The sequence below is a fragment of the Garra rufa genome, chromosome 18, assembly GCF_049309525.1.
Source record: "Garra rufa chromosome 18, GarRuf1.0, whole genome shotgun sequence".
Lineage (NCBI taxonomy): Eukaryota > Metazoa > Chordata > Actinopteri > Cypriniformes > Cyprinidae > Garra > Garra rufa.
In genome coordinates, this window is record NC_133378.1 from 36,083,963 (window position 1) to 36,111,516 (window position 27,554).

Here is a 27,554-nt window from a genome sequence, read left to right on the forward strand (position 1 = left end):
CCGTAACGGGGTTTGATCAACACTGAGCAGTTCATGGGAAAGCAAAACGTTGCGTGTTTATTTCATTACTTCGCGTAAATCATGTAGAAAAGCCGCGCAGGTGCTGCAGCTGCGATTTTATTGCAGTTATATAAAAAGCTCCGGTAACGGACTGCACTGAAAGCGAGTTTTCGTCTTTTAGAAACATTTGAATAAAAATTGTCCTGGGCGATGTAGACGCGTTAAAACGTCCAGAACTGACTGTGATTTTGGCTTAAATCCATCATGGAGTTCCCAAAAGCGCTCACGTGTGTTTTGTTCACCGTGGTTCTGTGTGCAGGAGACGCTCAGTACTCGGTACCTGATTCAGGTGAGTCGTTTCAGTCATGTTTTAATTCGGAGTTCTGTATGCGAATCATATTCTTTAATTCAGGACTCGGTACATAATTTACGCGAGTCAGGACTCAGGACTCAAAACAAGAGACTGTTTTACTTCAAGGTTTAGGGGATTTATGTGAAACATTGTTCAATTCAAGACTTTGTACGTTGTGCCTACTTCAAGTGAATTATTACAGTTCTTACAGTTGTGAGAAGTCAGTCAGGTGAATCACGTCGGTTTGTTCAAGACTCGGTATCAGATTTAGGTGAGTCATATGGGTCAGTACCTGATCCAGGTGAGTCGTTTCAGTCATGTTTTAATTCGGAGCTCAGTATGCAAATCATATTCAGGACTCGACGGTACATAATTTACGCGAGTCATATGTTTTAATTTCGAAATCGGTTTGTGATTCAGCAGAGTCATTTGAGTCAAGCATTTCATTCAGTACTCAAAACCAAAATGATAGACTATGTTTTACTTTAAGACTCAGTATTTCATAAAACCATGTTCAATTCAAGACTGTGCACATACTTCAGGTGAATGTTTACAGCTCTCAATAGCAGGTAAATCACAATGGTTTGTTTAAGACTCAGTATCAGATTTAGGTGAGTCATATGAGTCAGTACCTGATCCAGGTGAGTCGTTTGAGTCATGTTTTAATTTGGAGCTCAGTTTGAGACTTTGGTGAATCATATTCTTTAATTCAGGACTCGGTACATCTTTTACGCGAGTCATGTTTTAATTCGGAACTCGGTTCTGATTCATCTGAGTCATTTGAGTCAAGCGTTTCACTCAGGACTCGAAACCAGAATGATAGGCTATGTTTTACTTTAAGACTCAGTATTTCATAAAACCATGTTCAATTCAAGACTGTGCACATACTTCAGGTGAATTTTTACAGCTCTCAATAGCAGGTGAATCACAATGGTTTGTTTAAGACTCAGTATCAGATTTAGGTGAGTCATATGAGTCAGTACCTGATCCAGGTGAGTCGTTTGAGTCATGTTTTAATTTGGAGCTCAGTTTGAGACTTTGGTGAATCATATTCTTTAATTCAGGACTCGGTACATCTTTTACGCGAGTCAAGTTTTAATTCGGAACTCGGTTCTAATTCATCTGAGTCATTTGAGTCAAGCATTTCACTCAGGACTCGAAACCAGAATGATAGGCTATGTTTTACTTTAAGACTCAGAATCACAATGGTTTGTTTAAGACTCAGTATCAGATTTAGGTGAGTCATATGAGTCAGTACCTGATCCAAGTGAGTTGTTTTAGTCTTGTTTTAATTCGGAGCTCAATATGAGAATCATATTCTTTCAATTAAGGAGTCAAGACTCATTACATAATTTATGCGAATCATATGTTTTAATTCGGAACTCGTGTTTGATTTAGAGTCATTTGAATCAAGGACTCATTTTCATTCAGGACTCAAAACCAGAATGATACACTTGAATGATGTTTTACTTCAAGACTCAGTATTTGATTTCGGCGATTTACATGAAACTTCAGATACGTACTTCAGGTGAATTAGGTGAATTGTAGTTCTCAATATCTAATTCAGGTGAACTACAACGGTTTGTTCAAGATTCGGTATCTGATTTAGGTGAGTCATATGGATCAGTACCTGATCCAGGTGAGTCGTTTCACTCGGTACATAATTTACACAAATCATATGTTTTAATTCTCTATACCCAATTCAGATGAAGCAGAGTCATTTGAGTCAAGTATTTTATTCAGTACTTTAGGTGAGTCACATGAGTCAATACCTGATCCAGGTGAGTCATTTTAGTCAGTACCTGATTCAGAAGACAAGATACTCTTTTGTTTAGCAAAACAAAGAAGCTTGCATAGCAATTTCGTGTTAGCTATTTACCTCATATTAACCTCATTAAAGTGTAAAGTGTTAACAAATTCTTTAATAAGAAGTCCAGAACAAACATGCAAGTGAGCTGAAGGGCTAGAAAGAATCATTACTAACGTAAATCATTGACTGTTGCTCAGAGTTAACAGCAACAGAGTGTGCATTTCTATTCTATTATGTTCTAGGTTAGATCAAGACCTTAAAGCCCTGAAAACAAAAATGTAAATGAAAGGAGGAATCTGGAAATACTTATGATAAACATGATCTAGCACCAGAATACATACATTACAAACATGTGAGCTAGAAAGAAAACGTGTGGTAAAAGCATTTTGCTTCATGTAGCATATCAGGGGACTCTTTAAAGCATATGGCCTAAGTTTAATGTGATCTGAGCAAAAGAAAAATTGAAAATAGCCCCATACTTAGTCAGTGTTTTAGTTGTCTGGGTGTTGTCTTACAAATGCTGTCTACACAATTTGTGTTGGCAATTTTCAGGTCTCACAAATGACAGCAAGTATTAGTTTATGAATAGAACTGCATTAACTTGTTGTCAGCACATTGCTGACATACATATTGAGTGAGGCGTGCGAATTAAAGAACTTATCCTGTCAGTCACTAATGTTAGGCTATACATCGCTCTCGGGTTATGAGAAGCCAATTAGATGCCAGAAAATACAGGTATTGTGTACATTTTCTCTCTGCTGATGTCTGTCATGACATCCCACTGAAAAGCAGCAGAGGAATTTGTGCATGTACTGTATCCAAAAGCACTGACTCGCTCAGTCATTTGCTGTTCACTACATAGTGGAAATCACATATTGTAGTTCACTATGGAACAAGAGAGCCAAAATGATCATATTTGAACACACTTCCATAGAAAGTTTTGCATGACTTTACATAGCTGTTGCATGCCGATGTGGTTTAGATCAGGTTGCTAGATTATCTGACAAATCAAAACAAATCTGAGTCAGATATGCCACAAAAAAAAGAAGAAGCAAAAAACAGATTCAAATTATACGTGGATGTGCAGATTGGTGAACATTGACCTTCATTTGTTTACTATATGACTGGTTTCTGCCACGGAATTAAAAAAAAAAAAGGGTAATTTTTTCCTTGCAAAAGGACTTTGATATTCTTGAGAGTTTACGTCTCACATTTCTGACCTTTTTTCCTGCAATTCTGTGGAGAAAAGTCAAAACTGTGAGATATTAATTTGCAGTTATAAGATCATAACTTGCAACTGATGAGATATACACTCACAGTTCTAAGAAAAGAGTCCGAATTGCGAAATGTGATCATACAAAATGGCTGTTATTTTTTATTTAGCACTGACCTGAATCAGACATTTCACATAAAAAATGTGTACAAACAAGAGAAAATAATAGTTGAATCCATATTTTTACACTGAGGACAACTTATATGCAACTATTATAGAAGGTTCAAAACCTCACTGATGTTGGGGACTGGGGAGTGAAAATTTTTGAATTTAAAGATCAGGGTAAATGTAACTTATTTTGTCTTCTGGGAAGACAGGAAAACTGCTGTAGCTTCTGAAGGGCAGTCCTAAAGGAAAAAAATTGATTTTTGGGCAAAATAAGAAAAATGTACACATCTTCATTCTGTTCAAAAGTTTACACCCCTGGCTCTTAATGCATCGTGTTTTCATCTGGAGTGTTTGCACCTCCTGTAATCGTTGCATATTAGCCCCTTAATTGGTGTAAAAAGAGCCAAAATGATCATATTTGAACACACGTCCATAGAAGTTGACTTTTGCATGACTTTACATACTGTAGCTGTTGCATGCCAATGTGGTTTAGATCAGGTTGCTAGATTGTCTGCTGTGTGAAAAGATGGATCTCAAAATCATACAGTCATTGTTGGAAAGTGCAAGTAAACTTTTGAACAAGGTAATTTTTATAAATTTAACTATTATTTTCTCTTATGGACTATATGTAAACGTCTTTTATGTGAAATATCTTATTCAGGTCAGTACTAAATAAAAAAATAACATGCATTTGGTATGATCCCTCTTATTTTGGTAAAATAATTAACATTTTGAAGATTCTGCAAGGTGTGCAAACTTTTTATAAACTGGCAATTCTGATAAGAAAAGTCTAAACTATGAGATATAAACTCACAACTGCAAGAAGCTGCCATAATTGTGAGAAAAACAGTTGCAATTACGAATATTTCTGTGGTGGAAACAAAAATTGTGAGGTGTAAAAGATTCTTACCTTTTTCCTCACAATTGCGAGTCTGTATCTCGCAATTCTGGGGAAAGAAGTCAGAATTGTGAGATGAAAAGTCGCAATTACTTCTTAAAGGTGACATATCATGAAAATGTAACTTTTCCTGTGTTTACGTGCTATAATCGGCTCCCCAGTGCATCTTCCAGCCCAGAAAATGTGAAAATGGACAACCCAGTAACTGTTTTGCTAAGCCTTTTTCTGCAAGAATGAACACACATGTCAGATTTTGCTTCCCCGGTGACGTGGGGTAAAGGGATCTTATTATAATATTACCGCCCCTGAATCTGCACATTTCCACCATTGGCACTGACATTTTGTTTTTGCAAATGACAATGGTGTACCAGTTCTAACACCATGGCAAAATTTCAAGCAAAGTGTGCTAACTGTTCTGTCATTGGCTGCACAGATGAGCACAGAACACTATTTAAAGTCCCAGCCTCAGAGAAAACAAGAGAGCAGAAGATTTATCGAGTCATTCACTGTATATTACGCTGCTGCCACATAGATCTAATATAAACAAGAAATTTCTTTCCCAGCTGTTTAACTTCACAGACATAACTGACTGTTTTTGTAACTCCTGTGTTTTTATCATAAACTTGTGTGTATTTGACAGTTTAAGCGCAGTAAGACATGAAAGAGAACTTAGTTTAGTACTCACATGCGATTTGACAGACGATTTCTGGTGTGTCCTTCGGATGTGTGATAATCATGATACATGATAATCAAACCAGATGTTTTTATGCTGCGTTCAAGTCCTCCTGGGACTTTAGTATTTACGAGTTGACAAGTTGCCATTACGACATCAGGTGCGTTCAAGTCACTTTGGTCGAAACAAGATGCCGATTTGCTTTTTCTACATAAAATTCAACTATTTTTAAACTCTGCATCTACAAAATGACAAATAAAGAATGTGCATTATTGTGTTTTTGTTTTTTTCTGTTTTTATTCAATGTATGAAGGTGTTGTACTGCATCACTATATATTAAATGGTAATTATACAATAATATAATATTTTGTTTTATTGTACATTACAAAAAAAAGAATCAGTCGGCGCCAATAGCCGTGTGGTTAGCGCGCCGACGCGCTCCAGGCGTCCCGTGTTCGAATCCCGACTTGAGGACCTTTCCCGATCCCGCCCCCCATCTCTCTCCCACTTCGCTTCCTGTCCTATCTGATCTGTCCTATCATAATAAAGGCAAAAAGGCCAAAAAATAAATCTTAAAAAAAAAAAAGAATCATTTTATTAATTTGAACAAATTTACTGTCAATAAAACGCTGCATATCTATTGTCTTTGGCTGCGTCCACTGCATTAGATAAGTTTTTTTTACTGACACGCCCCAACTCGGAATCTCTGGGTTTAAAGAAAATTTTGAGTTTCCCCACTCGTAATAACTTTGTGGTTGCGTTCATGTGCATTCAACTCGTAAATACGATCTATCTGACATGACACCATGCTAGGGCTGCACGATTAATCGCACGATGTTTTGAGGCGCGTTTAGTCAATGAAGCCGGTACTTTGATTAGTAGTAAATCTCCATCACGTGCGTTCAGCTGGAGCGCTCAGAGGCGTAAATCACTGACAAGCTACGCCAAAACGCGCTCAAAATGGAATGCGATTTTGAGCGCGATCTGGCGTAGCTTGTCAGTGATTTACGTCTCTGTGTATTAATTGCCGCTCCAGCTGAACGCACGTGATGGAGATTTACTACTAATCAAAGTACCGGCTTCATTGACTAAACGCGCCTCACAACATCGTGCGATTAATCGTGCAGCCCTACACCATGCTCTATTTTGGAAAAGAGGGCGGGGAGCAGCAGCTCATTTGCATTTAAAGAGGCATGCACGAAAACAGCATGTTCTCAATATGGGCATTTTTAAAATGATATAATAAATGATCTATGGGGTATTTTGAGCTGAAACCTTTCAGACACATTCTAGGGACACCTTAGACTTATATTACATCTTGTAAAAAACAAATAATAGGTCTCGATAATTGATTTTTCTTATCCCATGACAGAAACAAGCTTCCTTATTTAAGTGCTGTTCAGACTACAAAACAGATTTGATACCGAAAAACCCAATTTATTGCCGCCTGTCTGAACAAAACCATAGACACACCAGCAGTGACTCACAGAGAGTAATTCTGGAAGAGCCCTGGGCATTTTGGCTTTGACTAGAGGAGTTTCTGTGCAAAGTGCCACCGCACCCTGCTTCCAAGCGGTCTGGCAAAGATCAATTATCTAGCAGTCGCAGGTTCAAGTGACCCGATGAGCAGAGGAAAACTATGCAAACTATGCACATGGTTTATATTTCACCCGAATTCACTGGAGAAACAGCACTTTTGTCTGCAAAAGATTCTGTAGTAATTTGATTCAAATTGGTTTGGACGCCTCCAGGTCTTCTCACAGGACTTGGGTGGGCGACTTTGGATTGTCTAAGGTGGCGAACGCTTGGCTCTCTGAGGCCTCTCGCCCACTCGCTCTGTTGCTCTTTTCTGCACACAGTCTTTCTTCCTCTTCAGGGGCTTCTGGAATAGCCTCTACATTCCTTCTTTTACTTCATATGGAACAGGCAATTCTCACCTCCCCCCTTTTTCTCCATGCCCGCTCGCCGTCATCCGTCCGCCTCCCGCTTGTAACATCCAGTAGCAGGGCTGTTCCTTCCCCCATCTGTTTATGTTTATCATGCAGCTCCAGGTTAGAGGGCTCCTCTGCCAGGAAATTCCTGTAACGGCCAAATCAAATGTTCCATCTCTTGAAATATTGTCACGCTCCCAGTTCTTCCTTACCCTAATAAATACTACTGTTTTCTTATCCTTATTTTTAGCATCTAGCGTTCAAGCCCACTTCCTTCGCAAATGACTAATTTCCTCACTTGTTTTCACACCTATCTCCATTTGGCCGTTGTTTCTCAGAGTTTCTGCCCATTTTATTGTGCTCGCTATAAACATTTAATGAGTTTGTGGTCAGTAACGAGGGAATGCGTGTACATGGCATCCGAACTTGTAAAAACTTGTATGTCATCTTTCGTATATTCATATTTTATTATTATTGATATAGTAATTATTATTACTAATAAATATATTTATATATAATATATATTATTATTTTGTAAAATTAAAATGTAATTTTTACTGCTTTACAATCTAAGGGGAACATTTCTATTTATAAATAATAATAATAATAATAATAATAATAATAATAATAATGTACAATAAAATATTATAATTAAATTAATTATATTAAATTAAATTATTTAATATAATTTTAATATAATAATTTAATATAATTATAATAAATAAATATTGTTTTTTATACTACTACTATGACCACTACTAGTACTAATACTAATTATTATTATTATTGTTATTAACTCAGAATATATTTATATTATAAAATAATAATAAAATATAATTATATTATATTATTATTAAATATATATTCTAAAATAATAATAAAAATTATAAAAATCAAATTAATTATATTCAATAAATAATAATAAAATATAAATAATTGAAATAAAAACATTTTTTATTTTAAATAATTGTAAAATATTTTTATATTACTACTACTAACTATAATAATTAGTAGTAGTAGTAGCAATATTATTAGTAATATCTAATTATTTGTAATATATATATATATATATATATATATATATATATATGAGAAATTCTTGATGATCTTTTCTATACTACAATACTATACTAATTTTATAATTTATATTAATATTATTATTATATATTTTGTAATATTAAAACATACTTTTTACAGTTTTACAATTATAAGAATCAAAGAGGAAATTTTCTATTTATAAATAAACAATAATAATAATTATATTTATATATATATATATATATATATATATATATATATATAATTAATTTTATAAACTGTTGAACTAGGCAATTTATAAAATGTTCTATTTATAAATAAACAATTATAGTAATGAAAAAATATTAGAATAAATACAATTAATTATATTACAATTAGAATAAATATAATTCATTTTATAAACTATTGAACTAGGCCTTTAAATATTCAACTCTGAGGACTGTTTGTACATGAACCATAGAAAAATTAATGTGGCTTGTTGAAAAGAAGTACGTTTTTCTTAACCAATGCAACTTTTTGCAATAAAATGGGCAAAAATCCCATGGGCATATATTATACAATCTTACAAAATAAGGTTTTAGTGAACACTGAACACTTCTCAAATTAAAAAAATGATCTAAAAAACCTTTTCAACTATAAAGAACCTTTTGTGAAATGAAGATTCCATTTATGTTAAAAGTTCTTCATGAAACCACAGAAACCAATACATAACCTTTTTCATTTTTAAGACTACACAACCAAAGGGATTACTACTAGCTTGTATATACACTCACAGAGACTCTTTCTCCTCATGCCTTGGAAAGTCTGGAGAGTTTTAGTGCTGCTTTGTGCTAAATAAACACTCATCTCCCCTCTCTTGAGATGTCAAAGCACAGATCATTTCCTTAAATGTCTACTGTTGTTTTTCACCTACAGTTTTGAACTGCTGCGAGGGCGATGTCCTCTTCCTGCTGGATTCATCTGGTAGCGTGGCCTCCTACGAGTTCTTCCGTATGGTGGACTTCCTCAAGGATCTCCTGCTGCCTTTCTCATTAGGGCCGGATCAGGTGAGGGTGGGACTGCTGCAGGTTGGGACCGAACCTCATCTGGAGTTCGGCTTTGACACTTACAGCTCCCAGGACAGACTGCAGGAGGCCCTGGAGAGGACTAAACAGCTGAAGGGTGACACCAACACAGTGGATGCTCTACTGATGGCTACCAATCAGGTTTTGAAACAGGGCATACCGGGAGGTGCCAGACCTGATCTGCCCAGGGTTCTGGTTTGGCTCACGGATGGAGTGGATCCCGGCGAGGTGCAGGAGCCAATGGCGAGGCTGCGGGAAGAGGGCGTGGCCGTATTGGTGGTTTCCACTGGTCACGGGAACTATCAGGTGCTGAGAGAGGCTGTGAGTCCACCCGCCGAGGAGCACCTGTTCTTTGTGGACATTGACGATATTAGCATCATCAGCGAGGACTTGAGGAACGCAATTATTGGTGTGTTTTTTATCATATATCTTAGAAAATGCATTATTTCATGGAAAAAAAAACTTTATCATGTACTCACCCTCATTACTTTTTCCTTCTGTTGAACACAAAGATAGATGATCTCATACTACAAAAGAAAATAAACCATGGACTATCAACCTACATTAAAAAAAGTTATTTTTAATACTACTACTACTAATAATAATAACAATTCAACCTGCTAAAAAATATCAATTAAAAATATATAAATACATAAATAAATAACTTATATTACTACCACTACTACTACTAATAATAATTCAACCTGCTAAAAAAGTAAATAAAAAATAAATAAATACATAAATAAATAAACAAATTTTATACTACTACCACTACTACTACTAATAATAATTCAACCTGCTAAAAATATAAATAAAAAATAAATAACTTTTATACTACTAATAATTCAACCTGCAAACATTTTTTTAAATAAATACATAAATACATTTTATACTACTACTACTACTACTACTACTACTACTAATAATAATAATAATAATAATAATTCAACCTGCGAAAAATAAAAAATAACTTTTATACTTCTACTACTAATAATAATAATTCAACCTGCTACAAAATAAGAATTCAAAATAAATAAATACATCAAAATAACTTTTATACTGCTACTACTACTACTACTAATAATAATTCAACCTGCTAGAATTAAAAAATTACAAATACATAAACAATCTTTAAACTACTAGTATTACTACTAATAATAATGATACAAATGCTACATAAATAAACTTTATAGTATTACTACTACTACTAATAATAAAAATACTACTAATCCATACAATAAATGTAAATACTGACCATGGTCCAAAAAGGACAAACAATCCTATATGTAATAATAATAATAATAATAATAATAATAATAATAATAATAACAACAACAACTCGACATGCTAAAATAAATAAATATTTAACAAAGAAAACAGACAAAGAAAATCCTATTTATTATTATTATTATTATTAATAATAATAATAATAATAATAATAATAATAATACATTTAACCTGCTAAAAAAAATCTAAATAACAATCAATTATTTAATTAGTCAAAAAATCAATACTTTTTTATACCAATACTAATAATATTACTAATAATTATTCAGCATATTTTGTACATATATCACAATGTACATCACAATGAATTTTTTTGTACATGTATAACTACAACAGTAAGAATCTAATTAGAATTTCATGATGATCTTTTAATATTGACCATGGGCAAAAATAAATAAATAGATAAATAAATAATAAAAATAATAATAATAAATAAATCTAAAAAAAGTTATAATAATAATAATAACAACAATTCGACCAGCCGAATATATATACTAATTATAATAATATTAATATTAGAATTCGACCTGCTAAAAAAATGAAAAGTAAAAATAAATAAATACATTTTTTATATTAATACTACAATAATATTTATTATTATTAATTTAGTATATTTTTGTAATATTACAATGTATTTTTAGTACACTATTACTACAATAATAATAATTTAATGAGTTTAGGATGATCTTGATTGACCATGGGCTTTCAAGGTCCAAAAAGGACAAAAAAAAACTAATAATAATAATAAATTGTTATTGTTAATATTATTATATATTTAATATATTTTTGTAACAACATAAGTGATTTCTTACAACATTAAAAATCTGATGAGAACTGCTGAACATTTACTGAAAGAAATGAAAAGATGAAAATGATGTAAAAATCTGGAATCTGAGGGTGCAAAAAATAATAATTTGAGAAAATCGCCTTTAAAGTTGTCCAAAAAAGTTCTTAGTTTTTAGAATATTACTAATCAAAAATTAAGTTTCGATATATTTAGGGTAGGAAATTCACAAAATATCTTCATGGAACATGATCTTTACTGGCATAAAAGAAAAATGGATAATTTTGTCCAATACAATGTATTGTTGGCTATTGCTACAAATATACCCGTGCTATTTAAGACTGATTTTGTAGTCCAGGGTCACATATATGTATGTATATATAACCTTAAAGGTGAAATGTTGGAACTCAAGACATGTTCATCGCTGAAGTCAACATCAAATAAGATAGAAGTAAAAAAAAACACTATGAAGACTAAAGACACAAACATCATACTGTTTATGTGAGAAACAGACTGGAATATAAATAGTTATTTACTGAAAATGTGGCCTTGTGCAGTAGCTCTCAAATTTCTCAAAAAAAAAAAAAAATCCATAATTGTTGAAATTAAGGGGATAGTTCACCCAAAAATGATAATTTGATTTTTATTAGCTTACCCCCAGGGCATCCAAGATGAAGGTGACTTTGTTTCCTCAGCAGAACACAAACGAAGATTTTTAACAAAAACCAGTGCAGTCTGTCAGACAAATAATGGCAGTCAATGGTTACCAAATCTTTAGAGAAAAGAAAAACATACACAGACAAATCCAAATTACACCCTGCGGCTCGTGACGATACACTGATGTCCTAAGACACGAAACGATCGCTTTTTGTGAGAAACTGAACAGTATTTATATCATTTTTTACCTTTGATACACAGCCACGTCCATCTCTCCTGAGCACGAGTTTAGCTTTCGGCTCGTGACATGTGAACGCGCTCTGACGTAGTATACGCAAACGCCGGAAGCGATCTGTCGCGTGTATACGACACTCATTGTTTACACAGTGCACACAGACTGTGGGTATAGCGGCTATTCAAAATGGTAATTACTTGCGCTTATCCTGATTGTTCAAACTGATTTAAAGCTAAAAGATTACATTTGCTTGCGCAAACTCATCCGGGACTTTTCACCGATTTCCCCTTACGGCGTTTGCGTATACTACGCCAGAGCGCATACACATGTCACGAGCCGGATGCAAAGCTCGTGCTCAGGACAGATGGACGTGGCTGTGTATCAAAGGTAAAAAATGATATAAATACTGTTCAGTTTCTCACAAAAAACGATCGTTTCACGTCTTAGGACATCAATGTATCGTCACGAGCCGCAGGGTGTAATTTGGATTTGTCTGTGCATGTTTTTGTTTACTTTTAAAGGTTTGGTGCCCATCCACCTCTATTATTTGGCTGGCAGACTGCACTGGTTTTTGTTAAAAATCTTCGTTTGTGTTCTGCTGAGGAAACAAAGTCACCTACATCTTGGATGCCCTGGGGGTAAGCAGATAAACATCAAGTTTTCATTTTTGGGTGAACTATCCCTTTAATACAAGTTTGGTATGAAATGAGAATGAATCAAATGAAAACACAAAATGCTTGGCACAATTGTTTACAAACCTCATTAGACCCTGATTTTATATTTGATCCAGAGTAGCAGTCAATCTTATGAGAGCGTTTTCTAAACAGGGAAAGTGATCTTATGGGTGCGAATAGCTCCGTACCTCCGCCCCAGTGTGCCGAAGGAATCTCGAATGCCAGTCAACTCCGACACAAATGTGACCCTGGACCACAAAACCAGTCTGAAGTCGCTGGGACATATTTGTAGCAATAGCCAAAAATACATGGTATGGGTCAAAATTATTGTTTTTTCTTTTATGCCAAAAATCATTAGGAAATTAAGTAAAGATCATGTTCCATTAAGATTTTTTGTAAAATTTCTATTGTAAATATATCAAAATGTAATTTTTGATTAGTAATATGCATTGTTAAGAGCTTAATTTGGACAACTTTAAAGGTGATTTTCTCAGTATTTTGATTTATTTGCACCCTCAGATTCCAGATTTTCAAATAGATGTATCTCGGCCAAATATTGTCCTATCCTAACAAACCATACATCAATAGAAAGCTTATTTATTGAGCTTCCATATGATGCAAACATCTCAGTTTTGTAAAATTTTACCTTATGACTGGTTTTGTGGTCCAGGGTCACAAATAGCTTGAGACAGGAGGAAGGCCCGGAGGAAACAGGGACAGAACCCTACACACTGTAATGGGAGACGAGGGCTATTTATACAGAAATTATTCTGGCCGTTTCGACCCCCGGCAAAGTCCCCCGTAGCGCTAGACGGAGCTATTATTAGTGGACATTCTTCCGGACATATATAAGGCGTTACATATGTGCAACTTCCAGACACTTACATAAACAAACCAGAGATCGCATGCAATAATTCAAAGCAGGTGGTGTCGTGTCCTTTTAGAAATTGCCCTAGGCATGGATTTTGTGACTTGAGTTACTGATTTAATTCCTGCCATCTCTTATTTCTCTTTCTCGCTGATCAAATGCAGAGATCATCCGGGCTGAGAGGTTACAGGTGAGGTCGGTCACCACTACTACAGCTCAGCTGGAATGGAGGCCCGTGTTGGCCGGCACCGGCTACTACGATATCCAGTTTGGTCCTATCCGAACAGGGCAGACTGGAGGGACTGGAGGTCCAGGCACCAGTCCTGGCACTGGTTTGGGTCCTTTTCAGAAGATCACGAGGCCAGGAGATGCCAGCTCGGCTCAGCTGATTGGCCTGCGTCCAGACACCACGTACAGAGTCACGCTCACGCCCAAAGCTAACCTGGAGTTCCTGAACTCGCTTCACACCACCTTCACTACACAGCCAGGTGCTCATTTAGATTAGATATAATTGAAACAGAAATAGGGCAGAAGTATGAATTTTCAATAATATATACAGATTATATTGCATTTCAAAATCAAAACAAAGAAAAAAGAAAAGAAGAAAAAACACTTAAATTATACTAATCTTTGGTGAATAATAAATCTAATAATAAATCATTTAGAATAATATATATATATATATATATATATATATATATATAATACAATAATATAATAATAATAATATATTATTTTTATTAGTAACTAGTATTAAGTAATAAGTATTATTTTTTGTTTTGTTGTTATTATTATTATTACTACCATTAATTAGATACAGCATTAATTAAGTACAAATATTCAGTATTATTATTATTACTGTAATTATTATTATCAAATATAATCATCTATTATTTTAGTTAAATAAAAATTAAATGTATTAATAAGAAGAAATAATTATATTTAGCATAACCATTACTTTTTTTAAAATAACTAAATAAAATAATAATAATAATAATAAAACAAATAAGTAATTTAGAAATATATATATAATAATACATAAAATGTATTACAAATAAAAATATAATAATACATAAAATGTAATAATGTATGATTATTAATTAGTATTAAGTAAATATAAAATAAATATTGTTGTTTTGTTGTTGTTATTAGCATTAATTATATACAGAAATAATTAAAAATAAATATTTTTAATAAATCTAACATTATATATAGTATATAAATCATTATATATATTATATAATATATTATTATATATTATTATTAAATAGAATTAAATAAAAATCAAATGTGTTAATAAAAGGAAATAATTACAGTTAAAATAATATAATGAAAATGTTATTATTATTAATTAGTATTAAGTAAATATAAAATAAATGTTGTTTTGATATTATTACTAGCATTAATTATATACAGCATTAAAAATAAATATGTTTAATAAATCTAACATTATATAGTATATATTTCATTATATATATATTATATAATATATTATTATTATTAATTAAATAGAATTAAAGAACAATCAAATGTATTAATAAGAGGAAATAATTACAATTACAATAATATAATGAAATAATATGTTGTTATTATTATTATTAATTAATATTAACTAAATATATGTTAAATATTATTGTTTTGTTGTTATTATTATTATTATTATTATTAGCATTAATCAGATACAACATTAATAAAAAATATATTTATAATTATTATTATTAAATAGAATTAAAGGAAAATTAAATGTATTAATAAGAGGAAATAATTATAATTACAATAATATAATGTAATGTTATAATATATTATTATTAATTAGTATTAGGTAAATATGAAATATAATTGTTTTTATTAGCATTAATTAGATACAGCATCAATTAAAAATAAATATTCAATTTATTTTTATTTAACAACAACAATAATAATAATAATATAAAAATAATAAACAGAATTAAAGTAAAATTAAATTTATTAATAAGAGGAAATAATTATATTTTGCATAATGAAAATAATTTTTATTACCACTACTTTTTTGTTGTCTTTAATGTTTTAATAATAATAATAATATTAATAATAAATAATAATACAATCATGTAAAGTAATAATATATCACTATTAATTAGTATTAAGTAAATATGAAATAAATATAATTATTGTTGTTTTGTTGATGTTATTAGCATTCACTAGATCAAGCATTAATTAAAAATAAATATTTTGTTATTTATCAACAATTAATATTATTTATTATTATTAAATGTAATTAATTACATGAAAATTAAATGTATTAATAATATTATTATTTAGTGTTCATATTTAATGTTAATTTAATATTTTTGTAATATTAAAATGTACTTTAAACTCTTACAATTATGACAATTAAAAATCTCAGAGAAATACTGAATTACACAAAACAAACTCAAAAGTAAAATGGTGAGATCTATTGCGTATTCATTATTAAAGTCAATTTTTTTTTTTTTTTTCTTCCACAATATTTTTATTTTATTTTCATTTTTAAACACTTTGAAATACAGCCATTTACAATCGTACATTTTTCCAGATACCATACAACCACAAGATTGCTGCATTTACTCTAGAGGAATAAATAAAAATAAAAATATATAAAAAACAAAACAAAAACAAAGAAAAAAACACAACAACACTGAACAAGAATGTTACCCTGTTTTAGCCCATGGTAATCTATTCAAAGTTGGCCTTTATAATCATACTGAGTACTAAATTAAAAAAAAAAAATGTTAAAGATTTTATCAATCTATGAGGTCGGAACTGCTTTTGTCCATAAAGATTAGTCATCCACTTCTTCATCCGTTAAATCCAAATCTTTAATATAATTAATGAAAGGACTCCATATGCTTTCAAATACATACTGTTTGGCCTTTAATATGTATGTTATCTTTTCTAATGGAAGGCTCGACAACATCTGTCTTATCCACTGATTAGTACTTGGTCTGTGCATCTTAGTCCATAATAGAGCTATACATTTTTTGGCATAAAGCACACTGAGGTCTATAAATGCTTGTTCACTTCTACTATAATTATGTTTCTCTGGGTATAATCCCAGCAGAAAAAGCTTAGGGTCCAGTAAAATTTGTTTTGAAATGATCTTTTCAATTATGACTTTTACCTCTTCCCAAAATAATTGAATATTTCTGCATTATTAAAGTCAATTTGAAGTAAAAATCAGTGCATATGATCCCCAAAGAATGTGAACAGTTTTATGTTGACTTCATGTTGACCCTCTTTATCAATCTTGTGAATTATATAAGCTTATTTAAGTAAATTCAAATAAAGAAAACATATACATCATTTACACCTTGTTCAAACACTGAGAAGTTCTCCACTCTCATGTCTTCACCTCCAGTGAATCCTCAGCCACAGGTGCAGATTCTGTCGACAGTGACCATATCAGACTCCACCACTAACAGTGTGCGTGTGAGCTGGGGTCCACTGCTGCCTCACCTCGTACAGGAGTACCAGCTGGAGTATTCAGCGCTTCCTACAGGCCCACTGCAAATCGTCAGCGTCAGTAACAGACAGAACTCCACAGTCCTGACCGACCTCCAGCCCGACACACAGTACCTGGTCACCGTGAGCGCGAAGCAGTCCTCCGGCAAAGAGAGAGCCATGTCTGTTAAAGTCTGTACACAGGAGGGTAAGAACCAACAGATTACACCGGTCATTATCAGTGCACTTTTTTCATTCATTTTAAATACTTATAACATGCTATATACACTAGCAGTCAAAAGTTTTTGAACAGTAAGATTTTTTTTTTTTTTTTTTTTTTTTTTAAGGAAGTCTCTTTTGCTCCAGGAGCCTGCATTTATTTAATCCAAAGTACAGCAGAAACTGTAAAATTGTAAAATATTTTACTATTTAAAATAATGGTTTTCTATTTGAATATATTTTAAAATGTAATTTATTCCTGTGATTTCAAAGCTGAATTTTTAGCATCATTACTCCAGTCACATGATCCTTCAGAAATCATTCTAATTCTGATTTGCTGCTCAAAAAACTGCTCAATTTTTTTTTATGATGTTAAAAACAGCTGAGCAGAATGATAATTAGAAAGTTCAGAAGAACAGCATTTATCTGAAATAGAAATCTTTTGTAACCGTATAAATGTCTTTAGCATCACTTTTGATCAATTTAAAACATTCTTGCTTAATAAAAGTATTAATTTCTATAATTTCTTTCCTTAAAAAAAATACAAATATATATTGACTCCAAGCTTTTGAATGGTATAGTGTGTAATGTTACAAAAACGATTTTTATTTCAGATAAATGCTGATCCTTGGATCTTTCTATTCATCAAAGAATCTTGGGGGGGGGGGGGGGGGGATGCACTCAACTGTTTTAAATATTGATAATAATAATAATGTTTCTTGAACAGCACATCAGCATATTAGAATGATTTCTGAAGCATTGTGTGACACTGAAGACTGCAGTAATGATGCTGAAAATGTAGCTTTGATCACAGGAATGAATTACATTTTAAAATATATTCAAAAATAAAACAGTTATTTTAAATAGTAAAAATATTTCAAAATGTCACTGTTTAATAAATAAATGCAGGCCTGGTGAGCAGAAGAGACCTTACTGTTCAAAAAGTTTTGACTTGTAGTGTATTAGCTGAATTATTGTTTTAAATCATTAGAAGCTTCTGGAATGAGATGCTTTCCAACAAGACCACACTATTTTAATGTTCCTGCCAATATTATTCCCACATCCCATCCCTCAGATTCCCAGCAATAAACGGGAAGCCTGACCTCTCTCTCCCTGTTTCTCTCAGTGTTGCCAGCTCTCTCAGATCTGCAGCTGACCACAGTGGGCAATGAGTCAGTGCAGCTCCGCTGGAAGGGGAGTTACGATGGTCTCCGCGGTTACTGGGTCACATGGGAGCAAGGTCACACTCAGCGCTCCACCCTGTATCTACCACCCAACCGGCTCTCTACAACCCTCAACCATGTGCCCTCCAGGGCCCGCGTCTGCGTCTCTCCAGTGTACCGGACGGCCCGTGGAGAGGGACTCTGCTGCACTGCTTAAATAGCCTCCGGTATGACGGCTGTCAGGGAAACATGGGGATTATAGGTTATTTTATGTCATGAAATACGGACCTTAAAGTTGCTGTATGTAATTTTTTTAAACCTATAAAGCATAAAATATAGTAAGATCGCTTCTTCAAAAAACAATGCTACAGCTACTTATTCCACTTTGAAATGTGCATTCTGTGCAGGGTTGCCAGGTTTTTGCAAAAAAAAAAAAAAAAAAAAAAACTCAATTCTACTCAAAACTAGCCTAATCGCATAAAATCGCATTCTGGGGAATAAAATACACTTTTTTGAAGGAGTTCTCCTGGTACAATTTGCATTATAGGCAGGGATGCACAATACATCGAAATGAAACCGCAGTCACGATAAGACAGAAGCTGTGATCATCATACGTATCTCTCAGTGAAGCACAGTTTTCTGATTAGCAGTAACTCTTCATCCAAAGGCCAGAGGGCGATCTTATTCTCCCACGGAAACCCCAAATACACCCCGAAGACACCCAGGAAATGCCTATCGCTGCAGCTGAATAAATAAACTAATAAACACAAGACTGCAGCAATATATGGTTTAACTGAGTTCTTCGTATTATAATTTATTATAATAAAGTATATTTATAATGCAATGCTTTTATCACTGCTTAGAATACTATGAAACATGTTGTGTGCCTTATTCTAAAGCCACATTGTCTCACAGAAGGAATAATTTCAAACACTCGACTGTCGTTATGAAGGGAGTTTGGAGTACGTTATTAAATGTGGTATTTTCACATGCTTACAGATAGAGCAGCATTTACTACAATGAGCCATAGCTCACTGAGAAGCTACGCAAACAGCTGTCATTAATTGCAAACAATTTCTTTAATTTCATAATCACGCAATTAAATAATCTGCGATTTTTTTTGCGTAACCTGTCAGTGAACTACGTGTAGCCCCTTGAAATTGTAGAATTTGGAAAATAATAAAAAAAATAGTTTTGATGCATACACACATGATACTCTTCCATGTGTTTTCTATTTCTTCTTTTTTTTTCCAAATTCTACAATTTCAAGGGGCTACATACGGCTCTTTGTAGTAAATGCTGCTCCATCTGAAAGCTGGTGATGGACATTTACTTCTGACTACAGAACCGTAATTTACTGACAAAATGCGCATGGAAATTGCATTCGATTAATCGTGCAGCTCTAATTCCAGGGGCTAAATATCACGTTATTAGGGTTGCATTAAACCCGTGGATATGAAAAACAACACGCGGTGTTGAAGTATTAGTTTACTTCCAGAATGAAAATTTCCTGATAATTTACTCACCCTTATGTTATCCAAGATGTTTATGTCTTTCATTTTTCAGTAGAAAAGAAATTAAGGTTTTTGAGGAAAACATTCCAGGACTTTTCTCCATATAGTGGACTTCAGTTGTGTTCAAATTGCAGTTTCAATGCAGATTGAAAGGGCTTTACACGATCCCAATCAAGGAATAAGGGTCTTATCTAGCAAAACAACTGGTCATTTTCCAAGACAAATACAAATTTATATACTTTTTAACCACAAATGTCTTGTCTCGCAACAGCTGGACCTCACACGCTCACGACGTAATCGTGCACGCTTGATGTAGGCGGAAAAATACCAACCAAGTGTTTACAAAGAGAATGTGCAAAGAAAGTCAAACGCCCTTTACCAAAAAAGGTAAAACAACGATGTTGGATGATTTTGAAGTTGGTGAAAATGAGAGTTTTTCACCATACCCTACTTTTTTGTGTGACTTTTCCAATGTGATTACACAATGCGTGAAGATGCATTTGTGATTAAAAAGTATATAAGTAAAAAATTTTTAAGCAAATTACCAATCGTTTTGCTAGAAAAGATCCTTATTCCTCAGCTGGGATTGTGTAGAGCCCTTTGAAGCTGCATTTAAACTTCAATTTGGACCTTCAACGCGTTGGCCACCATTGAAGTCCATAATATGGAGAAAATTTCTTTGCGACCGAAGAAAGAAAAACATGAACATCTTAAATGATGTGGAAGGCGAGTAAATTATCAGGCAATTTACAATCTCCTTCTTTAAAATAGCCCAATTTCACAGGAAACCGCAGACTTGGCAACACTGACTCCGGGTTGCCAGTTGAAATAAACACAGCGTATTGCAGCCATGGAAACCAGAAAACAAACTGGGTCAGAGATCGCAGATTCTACCCGACGTAAAAAGCCTTGCATATTAAAACGCAGATAAATCAACTAATCAACTTACAGTGTAAGGCTCGTCACCTTCTGTTGTCAATTGTGCTCGGTCCTGTAGTGCATCGTCAATCTGGCAACCCATGTGAGCATCCGTCAGAAGAGCAGGAGAAAACTCTCTCCAGTATTTAGGGTTTGGACTGCAGTACCCATTTCAACTGCTAGCTGTCAATATTACATACCACACCTAGAAATAACAGCCTGAAAAAACAACTTAATTGAAGCTTAAATCATGTGTTTTTGTAAAGTATTATATATGACACATCTGGTTATTATGACTCACATAGTACAAATAATCATTTGGAAGTCGCTCGAGTCCATTAAAGGAATAGTTCAACCAAAAATGAAAATTTGTCATTAAATTTACTCACCCTCATGTCGTTCCATCTTCGAAACACAAACTGAGATATTTTTTGATGAAATCCGAGAGTTTTCTGACCCTGCATAGACAGCAACGCAACTGATGCGTTCAAGGCTCAGAAAGGTAAAAAGACATTGTTAAAATAGTCCATATGACATGTTATGAAGCTACAAGAATACTTTTTGTTACAGTTGAACCACTGATGTCACATGGGCTATTTTATCAATGTCCTTACTACCTTTCTATGTCTTGAATGTGTCAGTTGCATTGCTGTCTATGCAGAGTCAGAAAGCTCTCGGATTTCATCAAAAATATCTTAATTTACATTTTGAAGATGAACAAAGGTCTTAAAGGTTAGGAACGACATGAGGGTGAGTATTTAATGACTGAATTTTAATTTTTTGGGTGAACTATCCCCATGTTAAAGTTATTCTTATGTTTACATTATAAAAAACAGTAAATATTTCACAGCAAAAAGAAATGTGAAACACAACCTAAAGGTGGACTTTCCTAAAATGTTACTTTTTTACTTGTTAAAGGGATAGTTCACCCAAAAAAGAAAATTGGATGTTTATCTGCTTACCCCCAGGGCATCCAAGATGTAGGTGACTTTGTTTCTTCAGTTGAACACAAACGAAGATTTTTTACTCAAACCGTTGCAGTCTGTCAGTCATATAATGGCAGTCAATGGGCACCAAACCTTTGAAAGTAAAAAAAACCTGCACATACAAATCTAAATTAAACCCTGCGGCTCATGACGCAGGTCAAAAATTATATAAATACTGTTCAGTTTCTTGCAAAAAAAAACGATTGTTTCGTGTCTTAGGACATCAATGTATCGCCACAAGCCGCAGGGTTTAATTTGGATTTGTCTGTGTATGTTTTTTTTACTTTCAAAGGTTTGGTGCCCATCCACTGCCATTATATGACTAACAGACTGCAACGGTTTGAGTTAAAAAACTTAGTTTGTGTTCTACTGAAGAAACAAAGTTCTTGGATGCCATGGGGTTAAGCAGATAAGCATCAAACTTTCATTTTTGGGTGAACTATCCCTTTAAAAAAGTATAAACTATCATTTAGAAGGCATGTACTAGATTGTGTACAGCAGGTTTTGTTAGCAAAGTTTGACATTTCATGAACTTCTAAGCATACATTTATAATAACAACAGCACCTTCTGTTTGTGTTACCGCACAGCTGCGTTGACCTGGAACCGTGGAGCGCCGCTCTGCCAAACACGAAAGATGGAGGGATGAACACCACCAGAAACTTCCCACAAATGGACAGATGGGAGGTCAGGGGAGTCCAGGACGCTGTAGCTGTTTGAATAGGCATCACCCATAGATGGTGATCTTTAAACACACCCACACAACATGCACTGACACACAAACACCAAACCACACTTCTAATACACTTAATGAGTTTTAAAGGAATGTTTCGGGTTCAAGTCCAGTGCTATTGACGGGCTGAGATCTGTGGCTTGCTGTGCATTACTGCATTACGTTTTTGAGCTTATATCTCGCAATTCAGACTTTGTTTCTTGTAATTCTGAGTAAAGAAGTAAGAATTACAAGATATAAACAAAGAATTGCAGATGTAAAATCAAAATCCTGAGTTTATTTTTCGCAATTTAGACTTTTTTCTCAATTCCAGGAAAGTTAACTTTTTTTTCGCATAACAAATAAAAACTTAAAACTTTTTCTTGCTATTGTGAATTTACATCTTAAAATTCTGACTTAGTTTCTTGCAATTCTGAGGAAAATGTACAAACTGCAAGATATAAACTCACAACTCAGTGTTGACTTTTTGTTTCTTAGAATTTTGAGTTTCCATGTTGCAATTCAGGTTTTTTTCCCCACCACATCAACTGCAACCTTTTTCTTGCTATTGCAAGTTTACAGTCTTACAATACAGACTTTTGAGAGTTTATATCTCACCATTTGAATTTAGTTTCTTGTTATTCTGAGGAAAAGGAAGAATTGCAAGATGTAAACATGAATTACTAGATATAAACTCAAAAGTTCTTTTTAATTAGCATTTCAGAGTTTACATCTTGCCTTTTTAACTTTTTTCCCTTTTACTTTTTATCTAGCCACAGAATAAAAAATACAAATGTCAATTTTTTCCCCTTGCTATTGCATGTTTATATCTCTTAATTTGGACTTGATTTTTTGCAATTCTGAGTAAAGTAAAGTAAAGTAAAGTTTCCATCTTGTAATTCAGGTTTTTCATGCTATTGCAAGTTTACAAACCTACAATACAGACATTTGAGAGTTTATATCTCACACTTTTCAGTTTATATCTCACAATTTAAAGTTAATTTCTCGTAATTCTAAGGAAAAGGAAAAATTGCAAGATGTAAACAGAAGATAAAGATATATATAAACTCACAGTTCACAAAATTTCAATAGTTTCCTTTTTTTCACCACAGAATAAAAAAAAAATCTTGCTGTTGTGAGTTTATATTTCATAATTCTTACTTTGTTTCCTGCAATTCTGAGGAAAAAAGTATGAACTTCAAAATATAAAGTTTCCATTTTGTAATTCATTTTTTTTTCCATCTCAGAATTAAAAATAAAGTTAATTACAACTTTTTTTTCTTGCTATTGCCAGTTTACAGTCTCAAAATACAGACTTTTATATCTTTTATATTATAGTTTATATCTCACAATTTAGAGTTTATTTCTCGTAATTCTGGAGGAAAAGTAAAAGTTGCAAGATGTAAACGAAACAGCAGAACTTTTTTTCTCAGAATTTCAAGAAAGTTTCTTTTTTTCGCCACAAAATAGAAAAAAAAAAATTAAAAATCTCAACTTTTTTTCTTATTGTTTCAAGTTTATATCTCACAATTTGGACTTTTTTTATTGCAATTCTGAGAAAAATATGAACTTAAAGATATAAAGTTTCCATCTTCCAATTCTTTCTTTTTTTCCAAACTAAAACTAAAGTTAATTGCGACATTTTTCATGCTATTGCAAGTTTACAATCTTACAATCCAGACTTTTGAGAGTTTATATCTTGCAATTTTGAGTTTATATCTCACAACTTGGACGTCATTTCTCGTAATTCTGAGCAAAAATAAGGACTGCAAGATGTAAACAGAATTGTGAGATATAATCTCAATTCTTTTTCCCCTCAACATTTCTGAGTTTATATTTTGCATTTTTGACTTTCGAACTTCAAGATATAAAGTTTCCATTCAGTTTTTTTTCCCCACTTTGGAATTAAAAATAAAGTTAATTGCGACTTTTTTCTCGCTATTGCGAGTTTACAATCTCACAATACAGACTTTGAGTTTATATCTTGCAATTTTGATTTTATTTCCAACAGTTTAGACTTAATCTTTTGTAATTCTGAGGAAAAGTAAGAATTGCAGGATGTGAACAGAATTGCGAGATATAATCTCAAGTTCTTTTCTCCCCCAACATTTCTGAGTTTATATCTTGCATTTTTGACTTTCAAACTTCAAGATAAAGTTTCCGTTCTTTTTTTTTCCCACTTTAAAACTAAAAATAAAGTTAATTGCAACTTTTTCTCGCTATTGCAAGTTTACAGTCTCACAATGCAGACTTTTGAGAGTTTATATCTTACAATTTTGAGTTTATCTCTCGCAATTTAGACTTAATTTTTGTAATTCTAAGGAAAATTAAGAATTGTGCAGAATTGCGAGATATAATCTCAAGTTCTTTTTCCTCCAACGTTTTCTTAATTTTTTTATCTTTAATTTTTGGCTTTCGAACTTCAAAATATAAAGTTTCCATTCTGTTTTCTTCCCCACTTTGGAATTAAAACTAAAGTTAATTGCGACATTTTTCATGCTATTGCAAGTTTACAATCTTACAATCCAGACTTTTGAGAGTTTATATCTTGCAATTTTGAGTTTATATCTCACAACTTGGACGTCATTTCTCGTAATTCTGAGCAAAAATAAGGACTGCAAGATGTAAACAGAATTGTGAGATATAATCTCAATTCTTTTTCCCCTCAACATTTCTGAGTTTATATTTTGCATTTTTGACTTTCGAACTTCAAGATATAAAGTTTCCATTCAGTTTTTTTCCCACTTTAAAACTAAAAATAAAGTTAATTGCAACTTTTTCTCGCTATTGCAAGTTTAGTCTCACAATGCAGACTTTTGAGAGTTTATATCTTGCAATTTTGATTTTATTTCCAACAGTTTAGACTTAATCTTTTGTAATTCTGAGGAAAAGTAAGAATTGCAGGATGTGAACAGAATTGCGAGATATAATCTCAAGTTCTTTTCTCCCCCAACATTTCTGAGTTTATATCTTGCATTTTTGACTTTCAAACTTCAAGATAAAGTTTCCATTCTGTTTTTTTCCCACTTTAAAACTAAAAATAAAGTTAATTGCAACGTTTTCTCGCTATTGCAAGTTTACAGTCTCACAATGCAGACTTTTGAGAGTTTATATCTTACAATTTTGAGTTTATCTCTCGCAATTTAGACTTAATTTTTGTAATTCTAAGGAAAATTAAGAATTGTGCAGAATTGCGAGATATAATCTCAAATTCTTTTTCCTCCAACGTTTTCTTAATTTTTTTTATCTTTAATTTTTGGCTTTCGAACTTCAATATATAAAGTTTCCATTCTGTTTTTTTTCCCCACTTTGGAATTAAAAATAAAGTTAATTGCGACTTTTTTTGTCATTCTGAGGAAAAGTAAGAATAGCAAGATGAAAACAGAATTGTGAGATATAAAGTTTTTTCCTCTTGCAATTGCAAGCTTATAATCACACAATTCTTATTTCTAACTCAAAATTCTAAAAAAAAATCTGAATTGTGAGATTTAAAAAAAAAAAGTCACAATTATCTTGTTTATTCCATGGCAGAAACAAACTTTCATATATTTACAGTAATGCACTTATTATAGAAGTCTATAGGACTAGACATTAAACAGTCCGTTGGTAGCATCTTTACGCATTTTGAGAGAAAGTTACAGGGTTTCCAACTTTATAAGGTCATGAGAGAAAGGCTGATTATTACTTACTGACTATAACAGACAAAATTAGCAACTTTATCATGTATTTAAACATTTATGTGTGGTTTCTTTAACCATAGACTTTCAATTGAACCCATGATATTCCTTTAAATTGCGGGAATGTTTACGTATTAAAAATGTACGTTTTTATTAAGAGTTATGTCGCCAAAGCAGCAGTTTGTAAATATCCTACTAATGCTTTTTGAGTTCTATTTATCAGAGATGTAGTTGGTTACTGTATATGCTAGATTTCTCCGTACGGTTTGAAAAGGGAACAATAAAATGCTTTTCCATCACTGGTTTTTCTTTAAGGTCAACGCATGTATTGTAACCCTGCTTGAGTTACACGTGTTACCAAAACTGCAGATTTTGTCAGCAGGGAAACTTTGAAAACCTGGCACGGATTTTAATCACTGTGGCTAAAGTATTAAGACTTAGCAGATGTTGGTCGCAGATGTTTTGTGGTTCAAAAGGGCCACAACTGGTTTGTTTGAAGAAAAGTGACTCTTTCAGAGGGTCAAGCTTCTCCCTGTGCATGCATACTGTAGAAATGTTTTTCTCTGTAGCTGTGTCTTAACAGGCAAACATATGTTCGCAGGCTGGATCAAGGTCTTAAAATAGTGTTTACGGATAGATCATTTCATTCATACAGTCTTTAATGATTTTCATCCCATTTAGGGTCATTATGCAAGAATTTGAAGCTATTCAAAAAATTCAGTATCTGATATTTTGTCTCTGTTTGTTGCAACACAATGGAAAGTTGGGCTTTCTGCATTCTGAAAGGTGCTTGTTCATTCCCAGCTTGGCTGCACATCTTACACATCACTGTTTTCAAAATGTTTTTAGTTATTAAATAATAAAAACAGGAAAAGAAAATAAATTCATGTCTGCGTTTGTTTCTAAATCTTTGTAATATGTGATATTTGTGCTGAATGAAATGCAATTCTTTTAACGTTTAATTTATATACACTAGCAGTCAAAAGTTTGTGAACCGTAATATTTAAATTTTTTTAAAGTCTGATTTCTGAAGGATGGTGTAACAATGAAGACTAGCGTAATCATGCTGAAAATGTAGCCTTGATAACAGGAATAAACGAGACGAGTAATGTTTGCAGGCAACCTTTTAAGTTGGCTTGAGAAAGCCTAGTCTGAAAGTTTGAAATAACTTTGAAAAGCTTAAAGTTGAATTTAATGTGCGAGTGGGAACACACTTTTCTAGTATGATTAGCAAGTTACTAACATGTTACTAATAA

The 27,554-nt window shown here is 32.9% G+C and overlaps 1 protein-coding gene across 2 annotated transcripts; it reads left to right on the forward strand.

Moving 5' to 3' along the window:
• On the forward strand, nucleotides 1-27,185 carry vwa1 (von Willebrand factor A domain containing 1). 2 transcript variants are annotated; one of them, XR_012340251.1, is made up of 7 exons: nucleotides 1-349; nucleotides 8,999-9,556; nucleotides 13,817-14,140; nucleotides 17,029-17,319; nucleotides 18,457-18,720; nucleotides 22,500-23,490; nucleotides 23,669-27,185. XR_012340251.1 is itself a non-coding variant. In XM_073823094.1 (6 exons), exons 1-5 carry the CDS (start codon nucleotides 265-267, stop codon nucleotides 18,708-18,710), a joined length of 1,512 nt encoding a protein of 503 aa, XP_073679195.1. In that variant the 5' UTR covers nucleotides 1-264; the 3' UTR covers nucleotides 18,711-18,720; nucleotides 22,500-27,185. The 2 variants fall into 2 exon arrangements, 1 of the variants encoding a protein (XP_073679195.1); XM_073823094.1 differs by having other exon boundaries at nucleotides 22,500-27,185.
• Nucleotides 27,186-27,554: the final 369 nt, after the last annotated feature.